Below are 21,442 nucleotides of genomic sequence, written 5' to 3' on the forward strand. Positions count from 1 at the left end.
ATATGACATTGGTGGTAAGTGGATAGCGTGTATATGACACTGATGATAATTAGATAGTGTGTATATGACACTGATGATAATTGGATAGTGTGTATATGACACTGATGGTTAGTGGAGAGTGTGTATATGCTCATGATGGTAATTGGTTTAGACGGTCAATGTATGACCACTTATTGTTTAGGACAGTCAGTGTATGACCCCTAAAGGTTTAGGGAAGTGTGTGTATGACCCCTAATGGGTTAGGACAGTCAGTGTATGACCCCTAATGGTTTAGGACAGTGTGTATATGACCCCTAATGGTTTAGGACAGTGTGTATATGACCCCTAATGGTTTGGGACAGTCAGTGTATGACCCCTTATGGTTGAGGACAGTGTGTATATGACCCCTAAAGGTTTAGGATAGTGTGTATATGACCCCTAACGGTTTAGGATAGTGTGTATATGACCCCTAATGGTTTAGGACAGTGTATATGACCCCTAATGGTTTAGGACAGTGTGTATATGACCCCTGATGGTTTGGGACAGTCAGTGTATGACCCCTAATGGTTGAGGACAGTGTGTATATGACCCCTAAAGGTTTAGGACAGTGTGTATATGACCCCTAATGGTTTAGGACAGAGTGTATATGACCCCTAATGGTTTAGGACAGTGTGTATATGACCCCTCATGGTTTAGGACAGTGTGTATATGACCTCTAATGGTTTAGGACAGTGTGTATATGACCCCTAATGGTTTAGGACAGTGTGTATATGACCCCTAATGGTTTAGGACAGTGTGTATATGACCCCTAATGGTTTAGGACAGTGTGTATATGACCCCTCATGGTTTAGGACAGTGTGTATATGACCCCTCATGGTTTAGGACAGAGTGTATATGACCCCTCATGGTTTAGGACAGTCAGTGTATGACCCCTAAAGGTTTAGGACAGTCAGTGTATGACCCCTAATGGTTTAGGACAGTGTGTATATGATCCCTAACGGTTTAGGACAGAGTGTATATAACCCCTAATGGTTTAGGACAGTGTGTATATGACCCCTCATGGTTTAGGACAGTGTGTTTATGACCCCTCATGGTTTAGGACAGTGTGTATATGACCCCTAATGGTTTAGGACAGTGTATATGACCCCTAATTGTTTAGGACAGAGTGTATATGACCCCTAACGGTTTAGGACAGTGTTTATGACCCCTCATGGTTAAGGACAGAGTGTATATGACCCCTAATGGTTTAGGACAGAGTGTATATGACCCCTCATGGTTAAGGACAGAGTATATGACCCCTAATGGTTTAGGACAGAGTGTATATGACCCCTAATGGTTTAGGACAGAGTGTATATGACCCCTAATGGTTAAGGACAGAGAGTATATGACCCCTCATGGTTTAGGACAGAGTGTATATGACCCCTAATGGTTTAGGACAGAGTGTATATGACCCCTAATGGTTTAGGACAGTGTGTATATGACCCCTAATGGTTAAGGACAGAGTGTATATGACCCCTAATGGTTTAGGACAGAGTGTATATGACCCCTAATGGTTTAGGACAGTGTGTATATGACCCCTCATGGTTTAGGACAGTCAGTGTATGACCCCTAAAGGTTTAGGACAGTCAGTGTATGACCCCTAATGGTTAAGGATAGTGTGTATATGACCCCTCATAGTTAAGGACAGAGTGTATATGACCCCTTATGGTTAAGGACAGTGTGTATATGACCCCTCATGGTTAAGGATAGTGTGTATATGACCCCTAATGGTTTAGGACAGTGTGTATATGACCCCTAATGGTTTAAGACAGAGTGTATATGACCCCTAATGGTTTAGGACAGTGTGTATATGACCCATAATGGTAAAGGATAGTGTGTACATGACCCCTAATGGTTTATACAGTGAGTAAATGACAGGTCTCGTCAATCATGCATGAAGGTCGATGTTTTCTAGGCAGTTTCTGTAGGTCATACACACGACCCAGAATGAAGGCCTTGTTCCAACTTCTTTTGCACTTCATGAAAACAGTACACTTAACATATTTATTCATACCAACTTTGTTTTTAAATACATAGATCACAGTATATATACATATATTTACAACACTGACACCAAAACGAACAAACAATTTCAGGGGAAAAGATATAATCACTGGGTCCTAGCTTTCAACATAGCCTGTTTAGAAGCCAGTCTTCAAAGAAGCACACATTCAGTGTCATGGCGAAGTCGGTATGGTTTTACATCGCTATCAGCATCATTACACATTAATACCACCGCGGGGTACACCAGCGGGCTTCACACATTGTACCCATGTGGGGAATCAAACCCGGGTCTTCAGCGTTACAAGCAAACGCTTTAACCACTAGGTTATCCCCTCGCCCTGGCTGCCACGGAAGATTATATGTTTACATTTTGTATGGTGTATTTTCTGTACTCAATTAAGTTCAACACATATGTTATATCATCAGTATCCCAAGTGCCCTCATACCCTCATTATTTCTAAATCAGTTAGAAATTGTACATGTCAGGTCTTAGGCGTGACGAGCGAACGCTTAAACCACTAGGCTACCCGACCGCCCACCAACAGTCAGTAGGATTCCACAAATATAGTATAAACTACACAATCACATTACATATACAAATAGATAATATATACTGAGAGGCAAAAGAATGCATACCAAGTTTATTTTTTATGTGATTCAAAATTGAAAGAACTGTTGCTAATTTGATCATGCCTATTCAACCCTCCCTCATTCCTATTAAGTTTGTAAAAAGTAATCTGTGGCTGGGTAATCTTGTGTAAAAGAATATTGAGTCAATGAAGACTGGAGTACAAAATGAATTTGCTACCACTGACCCTTCATGTTTGAAATTTGGTTAATTTGAGCTGAAATTATTTTTTTTATTGATTTTCAAAGACAAGACACCCATTATCAGTTGTCTTCTATACACACAAAAAACATTATATATTTTTCAAAGTTTAAAATCAAATCATGTTATAAAGAATGAAACAATATGAAAGTATTATTTGTATGCTCAATAAGTTTGGATATGATATTGCTAACTGAAGATATTTTCAATCGATAATCAATATGATAACACCAACAGAGAAGTATAGTTTCTGTGGCTCCTCCGTCCATCTCCTATTGCAGTGGTATAGGAGCGTTAGTACAGAACCATTAACACCCCAGACTTTGGTCAAGAATAAAAGCATACATGTAGTTCAATTAGACATTTTACACAATGCCACTGGACAGAAAATGGATCTCGCTTTTGAAAGCATAATAAATACACAAGTCTGTTATACACTTCTTTGGCAGTAATATCACATATCAACAAGGGAAGGAATTACAACGTAACTTTGGTGAAGACTTTCAAAAGTAGTGAAGTCCCTGGTATAATGCTGAATCAGATAATGCTGAATCAGGACAGTGGATTAGGACAGTCAATGACACATGAACTATTATCAGAATATCTTTGGTGATAGAGCAATGACATTACTAAATATCACAAAGGACATAGTCATGGGAACTTTAGGTTATGTAATACATAATTCATAATCAGTATACAAACAGAGAAAGTGTATACCATCAATAAAAGCTGGAGGAGATAAAGCTTGCATTATTTATTTGATGGAAGTGGATTATTGTAAAAGTCGCTAAAATACATTAAAATGTCCAATAGTGTAAACTGAGCTTCTTGTTCACTTTGGAGTTCAACATCATGAGCAGAAGGTATTGGTACAATATCATCACAGCCAGTACATGGCGTCTTTGGAAAACAGGAAGAAATCTGGACCACATGGCTAGATCATTTCAGTTCAACATTTTTGTCTAAAGGCACAAGTAAAATATCACCTGAAAAGATTAAAGTTGCAGATAAAAACATCCTCATCAATATCTATAGGGTTATTTTAACTGTAAACTTCAAGTATGGCATTTTTACCAAAACAATATGACTGTGATTATCATATACAGTCGTGGGTAATAATTAGCTTAGAGATCACCTCTTGTGACTTCATTCAGTAAAACAGATGGTACCAGTCCGCGCCTTCAACATCTAGCCAAAGACTGAGGCAAATATGTGTTTTGTTGATTAAGTAGCTATGGCTTCTGAAGCAAAGAGCATTGTTGGGTTCCAAGGAAAGGGTCACAGACTCAAGGACACCTCCCACTCGTAGGACCATAAAAACGGGTGAACATTATAAAAGAACTTGCAGGAATGTGGTTTATTACATCTTCTGGCCGACCCGGAAGACGTTGCCGTTCTCCAGTCTCTGTAAGATGGTGGCTTGTTCAAGAGGGTTGCAGTCGTAGACAGTTTCTGGCGGGACGCGGAATGCCCAGGCCAGATATGAGTCCATCTGCTGACTAGTGATCTCGGGGTCAGCGATGCTCAGTGCTCTCTTGAGGTCATCAGGGCTCACAGGACTGAAATACATAATGATGTATGGTTGGTAGGTGGTGAGGTGAAATCGGGTTTAACATTTTGTTCAGGATTATTGCACTTATATAGCTACATGCATGCACATGTGTGTGTGTGTGTTCGCGTGTGTGTGTGTGTGGTTGCTTGTACTAGTCCGGACTAATGTCAATTTTATTGTGCTAGTTCTTTCAGATACCATGCCGCAGTTTTAACATGAATACCCAACTCAGACTCAGAATACTGACTCAAGCACCAGGCAGGGTAACAACAAATACCATATTTTAATGTGTTTTGATATGACACAGCCAGGGATCGAACCACCAACATCCCACTAGACGATGGAGGCGGACTGGATGGTAGGATGTATGGTTAGTTTTTGTTTGCGTTTTAACACTGCACTCAGCAATATTCCAGCTATGTGACAGCAGTCTGTAAATAATCTAGACCAGACAATCCAGTGATTGACATCATGAGCATTGATATACGCAATTGGGATACAATGACTTGCATCAACCAAGTAAGCGAGGCTGACCACCCGATCCCATTAGTCACCTCTTACAACAAGCATAGTTGCCTCTTATGGCAAGCATGGGTTGCTGAACACCTATTTAAGGGATTAAAATAGAGTTTAACTCTTCTTTGATAGTCCTCTGATCATATGAAAAGATGTAAGCTTGAGGTGAGGGAACGGTTGTAATTACATGTCTCAGACATTTACTTTGGTGCTTCCAGTAATTACATTAATCATATCATCCCTAAATGGTTGCCATCTTCCTACAACATTCTTTGTTTCTTGTTTTAACGTCACACTCAGCAATATTCCAGCTATGTGACGACAGCCTTTGAAACAACGAGTCAGGACTACACAGTCCAGTGATTGATATTATGAGCAATGACCCATGCTGTCAGGTCAATGACACACTTTCAACCAAGTCACCGAGTCTGACCACCATATCACTAACGCTTCCTCTTACAACCGGCCTAGGTTGCTGGGGACCACTTCCAACTGGTAACCCCACAGGGCAACACAACACCAGTCATGGATGTTCCAGGTGTACAAGCTTCTACCTACTCTGTGTCTTCCAGCTTCACTTTGATGTCTTCTACATAAACTTTGCGCTCATCTTTCAGCCATTTCTTAACTGAATCCAAGAATGGACCAGTTCTACCTTCATCATCCTACAAAAAATAAAAACAATAAACAAAATTTTAAACCTTCTGAAACAGAAATTCAGCTACATGCAATAATATTAAACATGACGTGAGGTGAAATGGGGTTTAATGTCGCATTGAAGATTATTGCACTTATATAGTGACGTGCATACACGTGTGTATGTGTGTGGCTGCTTATACTAGTTCAGACTTAGGCTGAATTTATAGTGCTAGCCCACTGAGATACCATGCTGCAGTTTATCATCAATACCCCACTCAGACACAGTATACTGACTCTGAGCCGACCATTCCTTGTTTTATCCCTTAATGCCGAGTGCCAGGAAGGGTAACAACAAGTACCATCTCTTAACCTCTTTTGGTATGACGCGGCCAGGGATCGAACCCCCGACCTTCTGCTCAACGGGCTGATGCTCTACCCCTAGACCACTGAGGCACTCATTATGAGCCATGAAAGACATATCTGTGATAATGGGCAAACATGCGTTACTATTAACCTGAATATGTCTGAAATGTTTTCAAGCTAAAGACAAGTATCATCAGAAGATGACAAATCCCCCAAGCCCCTACAATAGCAAATGGCACCACTTCAGCCCCTGGTTAATACCAGATACATGTTCTAGTTTGGATGAAAACTCTTTCGCGGTTTTCAAGTTATGCTCTGGAAACGAAATATGGACAGATGACTATATAATGTAGGGGGGACAATAAGGGCTTTAATGAGCTATAATGATCTCCTAGACTGAAATATGTTTAGTTTGTGTTTGTTTGTTTGTTTGTTTGTTGTTTAACACTGCACTCAGCAATATTCCAGCTATATGACGGTGGTCTGTAAATAATCGAGTCTGGACCAGACACTCCAGTGATTGACATCATGAGCATCTATTCACACAATTGGGATAGATGACATGCATCAACCAAGTCAGAGTTTGTGAGTCAATATTGTTTACTGCCACAGACAGGACCATATAAACCAGTGACTGATATTATGAGTAATGTCACCTACCATTTGGCTATGATATGACACTCAATCAACCACATCATCCTGCTTGACCATTGGAACCTAATCACCCCTTTCAACAAGCAATGGAGTGCTGGTGGCCTGTTATAACCTGGGAACCCAGGTTTCAGTTTGTGGCTGTAACTGACAAAATAGACAACTTCTTATTCCCAAATAGCAAACTAAAATCTACTCACCTCCATGAAGAGATTCTTATACTCCAAATCCGGTGATTCCTTGGCATCCAGCTCGACCTCGGCAGCGTGCACCATGGCCAGCACAGCTTCCTCCTCTATGCCAGAGAAGAACTCCTGCAGCCCCGCCCTGAAGTCCTCTCGGGACAGCTGGCCCTGATTGCCCTGCTCCGAGTCCATCTTGGTGAGGGCTGTGATGAGTTTCTGGATGAGGAGCAGCTGCTTGTGGTAGACCTCCTCATCGACCTGACGAACAGGAAAAGGTCATCAATGTGGCAGGGAATTCTCTTTCTGCACTAGAGCTGACACCCATGTAATAATCACCATCTTGATTGTATGTAATAGAATACACCCATAAAGACTGTTAAGCTTGCTTCACATTAGGGTAAGTGAGTGAGGTTTAAAGCTACTTTGGACTGTATTTCAGATATATACTCCAGTCAGCCCACTGTGGGAGAGAGTCTTAAGTAAAGGAGGTCTTAGACATTTACGAGTTTGGTGACACACAAGCATGGGTATGGTGCTGACAAACCTAGGAACATTATCAAGGTGGATCTGGGATTCATACCCACAATCTAGGTTTCTGGAACACCTAAGAGATGTAGCTCTGTAGAGTGAATTATGGTTCTCAAAGACAATATATTAGGGCTTCAAAAAGCAAGCATCACTTTCACATACTTGGTGTAAAAGAGCCATTAGTGTCATAACAATCTTATCCATCTATAGGAATTTGGGAGCAAGAAAAGGATGTGAGGTTGGTGTTTGCTGGTGATGAAAATGTAATAATTAAATTATCGTGGCCTAATCTGAACCTCTCATTAGGATCCAAAGTATGGATCATTTTTTTGTCTGTGGATGCAACATAAATCCTCAGCACATGATGCAGGAATTCTGCAAGACTTACCTCCCCTGTGAGCACCCCCCAGAAGAGTCCTATGTTGTCATCATTGGCATAGCGCTGCAGGGCGTCGTGCAGGTTGTAGCCCCACTCCATCACCATGGTGTCCAGGGAGAAGCGACGCTGCAGGTACATGTGCAGGAACTCTGCCATATTCTCACGCTTTCCATCAGTTTTCTGGGGAATAGAGTACAGCATGGTTGTAATACATGGTTGTAATACTTGGTTGTAATACTTGGTTGTAATACATGGTTGTAATACTTGGTTGTAATACTTGGTTGTGAAACATGGTTGTAATACTTGGTTGTAATACTTGGTTGTGAAACATGGTTGTAATACTTGGTTGTAATACTTGGTTGTGAAACATGGTTGTAATACTTGGTTGTAATACATGGTTGTAATACTTGGTTGTAATACATGGTTGTAATACTTGGTTGTAATACTTGGTTGTGAAACATGGTTGTAATACTTGGTTGTAATACATGGTTGTAATACATGGTTGTAATACTTGGTTGTGAAACATGGTTGTAATATGGTTGTGAAACATGGTTGTAATATATGGTTGTGAAACATGGTTGTAATACTTGGTTGTGAAACATGGTTGTAATACTTGGTTGTAATACATGGTTGTAATACTTGGTTGTAATACATGGTTGTAATACTTGGTTGTAATACTTGGTTGTGAAACATGGTTGTAATACTTGGTTGTAATACATGGTTGTAATACTTGGTTGTAATACATGGTTGTAATACTTGGTTGTAATACTTGGTTGTGAAACATGGTTGTAATATATGGTTGTGAAACATGGTTGTAATACTTGGTTGTGAAACATGGTTGTAATACTTGGTTGTAATACATGGTTGTAATACTTGGTTGTAATACATGGTTGTGAAACATGGTTGTAATACTTGGTTGTAATACATGGTTGTAATACTTGGTTGTAATACTTGGTTGTAATACATGGTTGTAATACTTGGTTGTAATAAATGGTTGTAATACATGGTTGTAATACATGGTTATAATACTTGGTTGTACATGGTTGTAATACTGGTTGTAATACATGGTTGTAATACTTGGTTGTAATACATGGTTGTAATACTTGGTTGATATACTTGGTTGTAATACTTGGGTGTAATACATGGTTGTAATACTTGGTGTAATGAATACCTCATCCTCAATGTAATGAGCATTTTACAACAGCTCTTGAAAACTTGGCTGGGCAGTCTAGAGGTACTTGTATGCTACCGAAGTGACATAATTGTGTTTGGTAAAAAAGTTAGAGCACCGATAGCATCACTTTTGTTGTAACCAAACTAAGCACACTTTGTCATCCGCAGTACCAGGTCCCACACGACCAAGACTTTCTCAATTATATAATAATGATGATGATGATGATGTATTATTTTACAATAATTGTTAAAACAATCACCTGGGCATCATGGGCCCCCTTTTCCCTCCAGATATCCTTGATGAGGAGGGAGCAGTCTCTCTTGCCAAGACGCCGGTTGCGGACCTGACCCTCTGACCTGAGGTACGCTGGAATGTCCTCACCACTGCCCTGAAAGGAGGTCAGGAAAAAATATAGCATAACACTAACAAAATGGACTCTAATTTCAGATTGAAATCTTCTGCTTAGTGTGATAATTACAGCGTTTTGCAAAAATAACTGTTGAGCTGACAAACACCTGAAAACTTTTCACCTTTCAGTGAAGTCATCACCTGATTCCATTAAGTTGCCGATAGAGAGTACTTGGGACATAACACTAGGAAGCCAAACAGCTCAAACTACAACCAATACCACTTTTAACCTAACACACATCAACATGCACCTTTTGTTACATTTTTTCAGTTGATCTTCACCTAAATATTCTCGCTATATTGAAAGAAAGAAAAATGTCCATCTGATGAAATCATCCCACCTTAGAATCGAAGAAGTCTGCCCCAGCAGAGTCGACAAGTCCACCAGACCCGATCTCAGTGAGCAACACGTCCACCAGCTCATTGCTCCGCTTGCCCTCCGCCATCTCCTTCCATCGTGCCAGGCCACCATTGATGTGGTCGGCACATCGGTCCCAGTCTGGCCTGTAGCAATGTAAGGGCAGAGTTCACTAAAGTGTTTCTCTCAGTCCGTTGGGCTGGACACCTTAGTAGATGTCTGTGTTCATGTTGGTGTGAAGGCAGCGTGCTGATGATGTGTGAAGGCAGTGTGTTGATGATGTGTGAAGGCAGTGTGTTGATGATGTGTGAAGGCAGTGTGTTGATGATGTGTGAAGGCAGCGTGTTGATGATGTGTGAAGGCAGTGTGTTGATGATGTGTGAAGGCAGTGTGTTGATGATGTGTGAAGGCAGTGTGTTGATGATGTGTGAAGGCAGTGTGTTGATGATGTGTGAAGGCAGTGTGTGAATGATGTGTGAAGACAGTGTGTTGATGATGTGTGAAGGCAGTGTGCTGATGATGTGTGAAGGCAGTGTGTTGATGATGTGTGAAGGCAGTGTGTTGATGATGTGTGAAGGCAGTGTGTTGATGTGTGAAGGCAGTGTGTGAATGATGTGTGAAGGCAGTGTGTTGATGATGTGTGAAGGCAGTGTGTTGATGATGTGTGAAGGCAGTGTGCTGATGATGTGTGAAGGCAGTGTGTGAATGATGTGTGAAGGCAGTGTGTGAATGATGTGTGAAGGCAGTGTGTTGATGATGTGTGAAGGCAGTGTGTTGATGATGTGTGAAGGCAGTGTGTTGATGATGTGTGAAGGCAGTGTGTTGATGATGTTTGCATGAAGGCAGTGTGTTGATGATGTGTGAAGGCAGTGTGTTGATGATGTGTGAAGGCAGTGTGTTGATGATGTTTTCATGAAGGCAGTGTGTTGATGTGTGAAGGCAGTGTGTGAATGATGTGTGACGGCAGTGTGTGAATGATGTGTGAAGGCAGTGTGTTGATGATGTGTGAAGGCAGTGTGTTGATGATGTGTGAAGGCAGTGTGTTGATGTGTGAAGGCAGTGTGTTGATGATGTGTGAAGGCAGTGTGTTGATGATGTGTGAAGGCAGTGTGTGAATGATGTTTGCATGAAGGCAGCGTGTTGATGATGTGTGAAGTCAGTGTGCTGATGATGTGTGAAGGCAGTGTGTGAAGGTGTTTGAGACATACATACCTAGGTGTGGAACTCCTCTTGAGAGTCTCCAGCTCCAGGTAGAACTCATCTCTCTGCTGTGTCACCTGCTTCTGTACATCAAGCAGAGCCCTGAAAACATGTGAGTCATGTACTAGCAGGTCGCACTAGGTCCCCACTAAAACAATAAAACACCCTGTATACAGACAGGTTATTTCTGCCATCACATTTTATTCAAATTCAAGAAATAGTTTTACAGTTACAATGCTGACTACAGCACATCTCTTTAAAATATAGTGTGAATGTTTGAGTGAATGCTGTTTAACATCAATATTTCTGCTTACCATGGCAGCTTGTACATTAACATGTCTGATTTGTTTGTTGTATAACACTGTAAATGATTGAGTCTGGACAAGACAATCCAGTGATTGACATCATGAGCATCATCCAAGTCAGCGTCCCTGACCACCCAATCCTGTTAGTCGCCTCTTACGACAAAAATAGTCGCCTTTTACGGCAAGCAATGGTTGCTGAAGACCTATTCTACCCCAGAACTTCATGGGTCTAAAGCAGTTTGAAACCAGTGACTGAAATCATGAGCAACAATCCTCGCCTTTAGGGTTTGATGACCAGCAATACAACAAATTATAGAACCTGACCAATCAATCCCCATTTTAACTGGCTCTTAACACAAGATGGGGTACAATGAACCTATTCTTTAGGGTTCTCAGTTAGGTGATTTATTTGCTATCAATTGTAGACTTCACATCCAAGCAAACGTAATGAACGATGACAGAAGCTATTTAAAATAATCCTCCTCCTAACCTTTCACTTAACCTGACCCTGAGCACAGAAATGGATGCCCTAGGGATACAGAACTAAGAACAACAACCACCAGTACACAGAGAACGGGATGCAAACACACCCTGGTGTTGTCTCCTTAACCCAAAGATGGATTGTGGACTTCTGGATATTGGCAGGTCATTTCACATTTCCTTGACAACAAGTTTAGACTCCTCTACAAGGAGGTTATCCCTGGAGTATTTTGACTACACTTACTCATGCTCAGCCTGCAGTTTCCTGAAGTCATCCTTTGAGACTGCACTCTCCTCCTCCAGTTTCTGGAACCAATGTAAAATGTGACATACACTACACCACACCATGTCACATGTATCCACACCATGTCACATGTCACGACACTATGTCACATGTCATCACACTATGTCACATTTCACTACACTATGTCACATGTCATCACACTATGTCACATGTCACCACACTATGTCACATGTCATCACACTATGTTATATATGTTACCACACTATGTCACATGTCATCACACTATGTCACATGTCACCACACTATGTCACTTCTGTCACCACACTATGTTATATCTGTTACCACACTATGTCACATGTCATCACACTATGTCACATGTCACCACACTAAGTCACATATAACTACACTATGTCACATGTCACCACACTATGTCACATGTCACATTTCACTACACTATGTCACTTCTGTCACCACACTATGTCACATGTCATCACACTATGTCACATGTCACCGAACTATGTCACATGTATCCACACCATGTGTGGTGACAGAAGTGACACAATGTAGTGTCTGATGTGGATGTAACATCATGCGTTGTGGATGTGACATGTTGTGAGCTGTGGATGTGATGTTATGTTGAAGTGATATCGTGAAATGTGGATGTGATGTAGTGTTGAAGTGAAATCATGAGATGTGGATGTGACATGGTGTGAGCTGTGGATGTGATGTAGTATTGAAGTGACATCGTGAGCTGTGGATGTGATGTAGTGTTGAAGTGACATCGTGAGCTGTGGATGTGACATGGTGTGAGCTGTGGATGTGATGTAGTGTTGAAGTGACATCGTGAGATGTTGATGTGATGTAGTGTTGAAGTGACATCGTGAGATGTGGATGTGACATGTTGTGAGCTGTGGATGTGATGTTATGTTGAAGTGATATCGTGAGATGTGGATGTGATGTAGTGTTGAAGTGAAATCATGAGATGTGGATGTGACATGGTGTGAGCTGTGGATGTGATGTAGTATTGAAGTGACATCGTGAGCTGTGGATGTGATGTAGTATTGAAGTGACATCGTGAGCTGTGGATGTGACATGGTGTGAGCTGTGGATGTGATGTAGTGTTGAAGTGACATCGTGAGATGTTGATGTGATGTAGTGTTGAAGTGACATCGTGAGATGTGGATGTGACATGGTGTGAGCTGTGGATGTGATGTAGTGTTGAAGTGATATCGTGAGATGTGGATGTGATGTAGTGTTGAAGTGACATCGTGAGCTGTGGATGTGACATGGTGTGAGCTGTGGATGTGATGTAGTGTTCAAGCAACATCGTGAGCTGTGGATGTGATGTAGTATTGAAGTGACATCGTGAGCTGTGGATGTGATGTAGTGTTGAAGTGACATCGTGAGATGTGGATGTGACATGGTGTAAGCTGTGGATGTGATGTAGTGTTGAAGTGACATCGTGAGCTGTGGATGTGATGTAGTGTTCAAGCAACATCGTGAGCTGTGGATGTGACATGGTGTGAGCTGTGGATGTGATGTAGTGTTGAAGTGACATCGTGAGATGTGGATGTGATGTAGTGTTGAAGTGACATCGCGAGATGTGGATGTGATGTAGTGTTGAAGTGACATCGTGAGCTGTGGATGTGATGTAGTGTTGAAGTGACATCGTGAGCTGTGGATGTGACATGGTGTGAGCTGTGGATGTGATGTAGTATTGAAGTGACATCATGAGCTGTGGATGTGATGTAGTGTTGAAGTGACATCGTTAGATGTGGATGTGATGTAGTGTTGAAGTGACATCGTGAGATGTGGATGTGATGTAGTGTTGAAGTGATATCGTGAGATGTTGATGTGATGTAGTGTTGAAGTGACATCGTGAGCTGTGGATGTGACATGGTGTGAGCTGTGGATGTGATGTAGTGTTCAAGCAACATCGTGAGCTGTGGATGTGATGTAGTATTGAAGTGACATCGTGAGATGTGGATGTGATGTAGTGTTGAAGTGACATCGTGAGATGTGGATGTGACATGGTGTAAGCTGTGGATGTGATGTAGTGTTGAAGTGACATCGTGAGCTGTGGATGTGATGTAGTGTTGAAGTGACATCGTGAGCTGTGGATGTGACATGGTGTGAGCTGTGGATGTGATGTAGTGTTGAAGTGACATAGTGAGATGTGGATGTGATGTAGTATTGAAGTGACATCGTGAGCTGTGGATGTGATGTAGTGTTGAAGTGACATCGTGAGATGTGGATGTGATGTAGTGTTGAAGTGACATCGTGAGATGTGGATGTGACATGGTGTGAGCTGTGGATGTGATGTAGTATTGAAGTGACATCGTGAGCTGTGGATGTGATGTAGTGTTGAAGTGACATCGTGAGATGTGGATGTGATGTAGTGTTGAAGTGACATCGTGAGATGTGGATGTGACATGGTGTGAGCTGTGGATGTGATGTAGTATTGAAGTGACATCGTGAGATGTGGATGTGATGTAGTGTTGAAGTGACATCGTGAGATGTGGATGTGATGTAGTGTTGAAGTGACATCGTGAGATGTGGATGTGATAGAATACTTCATAGGAAAATTACGATAAACTGAAATCATAATAATGTTATTGTTCAAATACTAGTATTGGCCTTGTTTTATAGGAAAGTTATTCTTAATGTTCCTTTGACCTGGTCCAATATATAATGTATCCACTACAGTGTATTGTTATACCTTATGTTTAGCTTCTAATGCCTCGAAGTCTCGTCGGGGTATCACATCACCATAGTTAGCTACCATCTCATTCAGCCGCTGGGTCGCACTTTTCTCATCCTCACGAGCTTTCCTGTAACCAGTAGTATCAGTTATACATGAAACAAAGATACACCCACAAGGTTCTGTAGCTCACCTCAATCAGGAGTATTTGCACTAATAAAGGTTATAATGAAAGGTGAACAAGAATATGCGGCCATAAGTAACAGAAGTTCTGACGCAACAAAACAGCATTAATATTTAATGACAACTTTAATAATATGATAGTAATGATAATAATGATAGACTTTAATAATATCCAAGTCCACATAAAACTAATGTCAACATCAGTGTAGCTCCTTGTGAGCTGAGGAGAACTGGTCTGCAGACCTGTGGCTAAAATATGTCAAAAACAATTATTTTTAAGGTTTTTAGGGAAACAGTTGTAATATTTGAAAATAAGCATGTCTCTGATCCATGGTAATTTTCTTATTGAAAGTAAAAAAAGAACTTCAAATATATTATAAGAAAATAGGTAGTCTTGTTTATCCATACTACCCATCTCACAATCTGAAGTCTTGATTTTTGAATGAAGAAGTACTATGTCAACAGTACACATACACATAATTTTGGCTCCAGTAGGTATTGCAATATGTATCACAATACACTCTCCGAATAGTGATATATTGCAATACGATTATGTGCCAATGAGCCAACATTACTCGTATTAACCCTATCTCACCTAAGTGCTATTTTAAGTGTGACGGGGTCTTCCTGGGCCTCCTGTGCATCCTGGAGGCTCTGTTTAGACACAAGATAGTCCTCCTGCTGGTAACGGAGATCATTGATGTCCGACACAAGCAGTTTCCGAGCATCAAACTCATCCCGATATTTGCGGTACTCTTCTTGCAGCTTGTCCTGCAGTCTGACCACCTGTTCTTCGAGGTCCTTCTGCTTGTTCCTCATGGAGGAGATCTGCATCTGCAGTCCTGTGTTGTGTGCTTTCAGCTCGATGATCTCTGCAAGGAAATATGGTGTGTGAGTGAGTATGTCTTCAAGTCTTCCGATGGGCCTATAAAATTCCAAGGAGTCTCATGACAAAGTCTTCACAAACTCCAAAAGATAGATTCGGGATTGTCATGGCCTGTCATCTTATCAGGCTGCCAAAATAACTTCAAGTGTTTTAAAAAGAAGAGTGCCAGTTTTAGGCACAGATTGTAGTCATACCTTGTTTCTCTTCTTCTCGGAGCGCCATGACTTTCTGGTCACACTGTTCTGACACTGTCACCAACATTTGCTGCAGGAAAGTAATCAGGTTGTTATGCTTGAAGATGTATGTATTAGTTAGCTACTGCATGACATCAAGACCCCAACAAATGACTGTGTATTCAGGGATAAATATCTTGCGGGAAGCCGTGCACAGTCACACTGACACTGACACAACTCAACTGAAGTGGTTCACAGTCACACTGACACAACTCAACTGAAGTGGTTCACAGTCACACTGACACAACTCAACTGACGTGGTTCACAGTCACACTGACACAACTCAACTGAAGTGGTTCACAGTCACACTGACACAACTCAACTGAAGTGGTTCACAGTCACACTGACACAACTCAACTGAAGTGGTTCACAGTCACACTGACACAATTCAACTGACGTGGTTCACAGTCACACTGTGACAAAACTCACCCGAAGTGGTTCACAGTCACCTTGACACAACTCAACTGAAGTGGTTCACAGTCACACTGACACAACTCAACTGACGTGGTTCACAGTCACACTGACACAACTCAACTGAAGTGGTTCACAGTCACACTGTGACAAAACTCACCCGAAGTGGTTCACAGTCACACTGACACAACTCATCTGAAGTGGTTCACAGTCACACTGACATAACGCAACCAAAGTGGTTCACAGTCAAACTGACACAACTCACCCGAAGTGGTTCACAGTCACACTGACACAACTCACCCGAAGTGGTTCCAGCTCCCTGATCTGCTGCCTCTGACTTGCCAGCATCATCTCGTACTCGTTCTTAATGGCTGCCAACAGGTGGCGATATGTCTTGAAGTCTTCAATCAAGTACTCAAATACTTCACGATGGGCCTAAGAAATTACAAGGAGACTTTCATTACAGTTTCATGATGAAATCTTCACAAACTCCAAAAGATAGAGCTTGGGGCTTGTCATGGCCTGTCCAACTGTATCTTATCTTGACTGCATGTATCAGTCAGTGAGAGGCTTTGGTTGAGTCCCATGTTCCCACATTCCAAGACTGAGCCATCTAATGGTGGCCATCATATGTAACGTAACATAACACAACGCAATGCAACGTAACGTAATATATATATAAATCCTAATCCCTCTCTTCTTATACTGGCTTCCAATCAACTATTCCATATCAATCACTGTATTGTTTAACCCATCATGACTTGTTAATGCTATTTATATACATCAATCAGGCTTATACTTTATACTGTACTGTTGTGTAAACATCTTGCATAAACATCAATTATCCACATGTATATCAACCTCCCTACTTCACATATCTGTTCATCACTTGCTTGGTAACAGTGTTCACCGAAATGTCACAGTCATTGCAATAAAGAAGTTGTATATCATAGAACTATCTCCCTCGTTCATCACACCAACTTCTAAATGCCACTTAAAGAAGGTATTTTCCAAACTTTAGAGCAATTTGAATTTAATAATTATATTTACTGAAATCATCAAATTTTTATAAGGTCAAAGATTTCATTTGCAACTCTTCCAAATGTTAGTGTGTAGGTGAAGGTTGTTTGTACCTGGAGCCTCAGTTCACTTGGTAAGACTTCTGTGACGCCAAGGGCTCTCAACTCCTTCTTGAGAAAGTTCTCAAGCTGTTCCAGGAATCGGGGCTTGGGGATCATCCTTGGTTTGCCGCTCTCATCCTCACTGATCATCACCAGGCTCTTGTTCTTGGAAAGCATGGCTGATGTTGCAGCCAGTGCCTGACCACTGGCATGTGCTGGCCATGTGTCCAGCTCTCCGGCCTTGGTGTCCACATAAGGCTTGAATGGATGAAATATGTAATGAGTATTGGCTTTAATAAGTGCTTCACAGGAAATACATTAATCTGGTTTAAGGTAATACAGTTTTCAGTTTTCATTTCACAGGCCCACTGCCCCTATTGAAAACCAGCTGGTCAAGAAATAAATTAAACATGAAAATATCTTTTTTATTATGTCACCCGTTTGTAATATAGACCCTCATATACAATAAAACATGTTGTATATAAATTACATGTCTACATCACTATCAGTGATTCAAGAGGCCACCTGCAGTTTTAACTCCACAGCAGAATGACTTTCATATAAATAAATAAATGAATGAATGAATGAATGAATGAATGAATGAATGAATGAATGAATGAATGAATGAATGAATGAATGAATGAATGAATGAATGAATGAATGAATGAATGAATGAATGACATAGCTATTGATTTCTAGCTTTATTTCGACCGACCTTGTGTGGAAAAGCTGGAATCCATAAAACATAAAATTAAAAAAGGGTGGCTTAATTAGGCCATATGAAATATTATATCTTTTCAAGCAGATACCAGAGATTAATGTAATATCCCACACTGACAGGGTATGAACATGTTCCCCAGACTGTAAAAGTCCAGTTTTCACCCTTGCTGAACTAGGCTAGAAAGTAGCACCACCAGTTGCTATTATGAGTTATGTCCCTTTTATGTCCCTCCTACTGACCAGATTCCACCTTTCATATCACTTGCATTCACTTCAAACAAAATGGCAGCATCCAGTCAAGACAATCAGATCAATAAAAAAAAAATCTATATTGTCATAAAACTGGTCTTACATCGTGAAGTGCATCAAATTATGTGAGCATCTTGATACGAAACATGAAAGGATTTGGAAAATATGCGTTGACGGAACACATGCTTTACAAATCCTGCGATTGACTGATATCTGCACGGCAGTTGATGGACCGGATGTTGATTTCGTTACGAGATTTTGATTGGACTATGCATGGACTTGTTAGTCCAGCCAAAATGTAACTCCATAATTCCAGCCTTATTCAGGCAAGGGTGAAAACTGGACTTTTATAGTCAGTTAACTCCATTGACTTGGGAAGATGGGTTAGAAATTCCCAGTGTTCAAAATTAAGGGGGTACTGGGGTTCTTAAGGCTGCATCAACATATATTTAAATCTAGAGCCCCTTCAGTATTTAACTTTTAAAATAAAGACAATGATAAAAAAAACTTGGATATTTAACTTTGAATGCTGATGGAGTGAGTAATACGGGTTAAATGACATTTAAACTGTACTTCAGTTATATCATGGCATGTCAGTTTCATGTTGGAGGAAAGTCCAAGTGAAGCAGGTCCAGGGATAACTCTAAGATGGGGCCTTGTGCTTTTAGCCCCTAAATTTGAAAAAAGGCCGGCATTTCCAAAAAAATGGGGCAATTTTAACGTTGTGCTGTATGGGTGTACCTCTGAATCATTCAAAATTTTCACAAAAAGGGCCAATGTCAGAAAATTCCTAGTGTCTTAAAACTCTTTCCACTTTGGAAAAACCTACAAGCATGGGTATGGTCCCGCAGTTTAACATGAATACCCCAGTTTGATACAGTATACTGACTCCAAGCCTACCGGTTCTTGTATAGCCAATTAATGATGAGCACCAGGCAGGGTAACAACAAATAACCATCTTTTAACATTGTTCAGTATGTTATGACGGGGATCAATACGACCGACCTTACATTCTCCGGACAGACATTCGATCCTCAAGACCACGAGGTTGGTCTAAATACGGTGAACTGGGATTCAAACACATGATCATAGGTGCCTGGCATGCCTAAGGGAAGCAACTCTGCACAATTAATTGCAGTGCCTTAGACTCCAGTGCCCCAATCCAGGTAATTGACATGTTGTCCTTGTTGAGCTGTCTACCATGCAATGCAGGATAAGCACAAAATATGAACATATAACTGACAATCTGTCTCCACCTGTAACTTTACACATCCAGTATACTCGTCTCTTGGGAATAACCACAGATAAATACAACTTCTAAACATATGAATCGGGAACACAAATTAACACATACCTTGAGTGCTTTTGGCAGGGGAAGTGGATATTCCTTGTTTTCTAATCTGTAGCGTGGGCCACCGAACACATCAAAACGATTGGTACCTCTTGGTGATATGCTGGCTATTTTCCCACTGAAAGTTTAGATCATCTCATTTGTCAACGCATGTGTAGTTTTGGAATGCCTCTAGGCATTAATGTACACACTAGGGGGTAAACTATATATGTATCTGTAAGAGACTGACTCATGACAAATCCTGTGAATTGTCAGTTTTCCAAAGCCTGAGTCAAGTAAAATTTCTGCTGGTCCAGTAAGATCAGACAAATACTTGACCATACATTTAGACTAAATATACTGAAAATAATGCTAAAATACATGTTCGGAGTAGACTCAAAGGTTTTTCGGAACAGACTGCAGCCTAAAATTGTAAATATTGTATTCAAAGTTATTGGAAAAATTCTAAATATATTTAATTTAATCCTTAATCATATTGGTGAAATATGTCTCAAAATATCATTATCATATGAAATCATAGAAATCTTATGGTTAGCATTTCTGCATAATGTAATCTCAACTTTATCCCTGTGTTTGGGGTTTTCAGATGCCAAAGAGACATTCATAGTTTTCTCAGTAAATCACAAGAACAATCGTAAAACATCTCACTCATTAAAGACAACTATATATTAAAATCAAGCCATCATCGAGTATTTACAATGTCTGTGTGAGGCCACAACCCTTGTTATAATGGTTGTACTCGCGATAAAAACATGGCCGTCTGAAAACATATGAGGACAGAAAACATATGATATGACGATAGAAATCGTTTTAGAATTGAATATTCCATTATTTTTTTCATATTCAGTCTGAACCACTAAAAATAACACTGCTGGTCTTACCTATTGCAGTTATGTTATACAATGACCAGTTACTACATCATCTTGTTAACAAGTCTGTTTACTGAGATAAAGATCTAGTCTAAATCAAACGCCATTGTGGTGATTTATTAATAAAAGAAGTTAATGAAATAACCTAATTAACCATATTTATGTTGTAGGCTTTGCAATAAAGTTAAAACAAGTCTAGGTTTGTGTTTAAGGTACTGGCAACATCCATTATTGAACCACGAAATGATATTCAATGAATTCGCTGTGTAACCGAAGACATTTTGGAAACTTTTGCAGTTGGATAAGGGTCATAAACATATTGACCATACTATTTCTTCTGACCACTTACCCTGATAATGGTGGCAGTCTCGCCAAGGCAAATTTAGTTTCCGCCATTTCAATTGCTATTCCGTGTCAGTCATCATTTTGTTTACAAAACACGAAAGTTTTCGTAGGAATCCTACTTCGAAAATCACAACCTTCGACGATTGTTACTCGGCGCCATCTTGAATCACCATGGGAACTTTGTATTAACGACATTATGTCCAAGGATAAGTTGCCTACTATAGTAAATGTAATAAGACATGTTTACGATTTTACACATATATATATAATATTAAAGGATCATGGTCAAAGAGACCTTTTTTGCATTTATCGTGAATGCTGTAACAACAAAACAACGCACTCATTTTTGGCAAATATCATGTACTTTCCTTAAGCCAAAAAGCTTACTATCTATAACCCCTAAGCGAACAACCAAAAACGCGTGATTTTTCATATCCCTTTTCAAATTCAAGTTAAAAGAACGTGGAAATCATTATTTGCTATATTGGCAAACACCGTAAAATTTAAATAAGCACGACTTTAATAAATGACTTGAAACAA

The 21,442-nt window shown here is 40.4% G+C and overlaps 1 protein-coding gene across 1 annotated transcript; it reads right to left on the reverse strand.

Annotated features, from left to right (window-relative positions):
• Positions 1-2,133: 2,133 nt before the first annotated feature.
• LOC139454252 (translin-associated factor X-interacting protein 1-like) lies at positions 2,134-21,052 on the reverse strand. Its single transcript, XM_071235862.1, has 15 exons — positions 20,907-21,052; positions 19,692-19,806; positions 17,381-17,626; positions 16,548-16,682; positions 15,798-15,867; positions 15,313-15,589; positions 14,553-14,664; positions 11,834-11,895; positions 10,817-10,906; positions 9,588-9,750; positions 9,098-9,226; positions 7,674-7,844; positions 6,773-7,015; positions 5,478-5,584; positions 2,134-4,410 (listed from the first exon to the last, which is right to left on the reverse strand). The coding sequence occupies exons 1-15, from the start codon at positions 20,951-20,953 to the stop codon at positions 4,212-4,214; spliced, it is 2,166 nt and encodes a 721-aa protein (XP_071091963.1). The 5' UTR covers positions 20,954-21,052; the 3' UTR covers positions 2,134-4,211.
• Positions 21,053-21,442: the final 390 nt, after the last annotated feature.

Source organism: Haliotis cracherodii, unplaced genomic scaffold, assembly GCF_022045235.1.
Source record: "Haliotis cracherodii isolate W230 unplaced genomic scaffold, xgHalCrac1.p SCAF_10, whole genome shotgun sequence".
Taxonomy (NCBI): Eukaryota; Metazoa; Mollusca; class Gastropoda; order Lepetellida; family Haliotidae; genus Haliotis; species Haliotis cracherodii.

Excerpts from the sequence above, each read along its gene's own strand:
- LOC139454252 (XM_071235862.1), bottom strand. The coding sequence starts at position 20,953 with ATGGCGGAAACTAAATTTGCCTTGGCGAGACTGCCACCATTATCAGG. Across the intron at positions 19,807-20,906 it reads AGACTGCCACCATTATCAGG|TGGGAAAATAGCCAGCATAT; the intron begins GTAAGTGGTCAG and ends CTAAACTTTCAG. Across the intron at positions 15,868-16,547 it reads GGGAGCTGGAACCACTTCGG|CAAATGTTGGTGACAGTGTC; the intron begins GTGAGTTGTGTC and ends ACTTTCCTGCAG.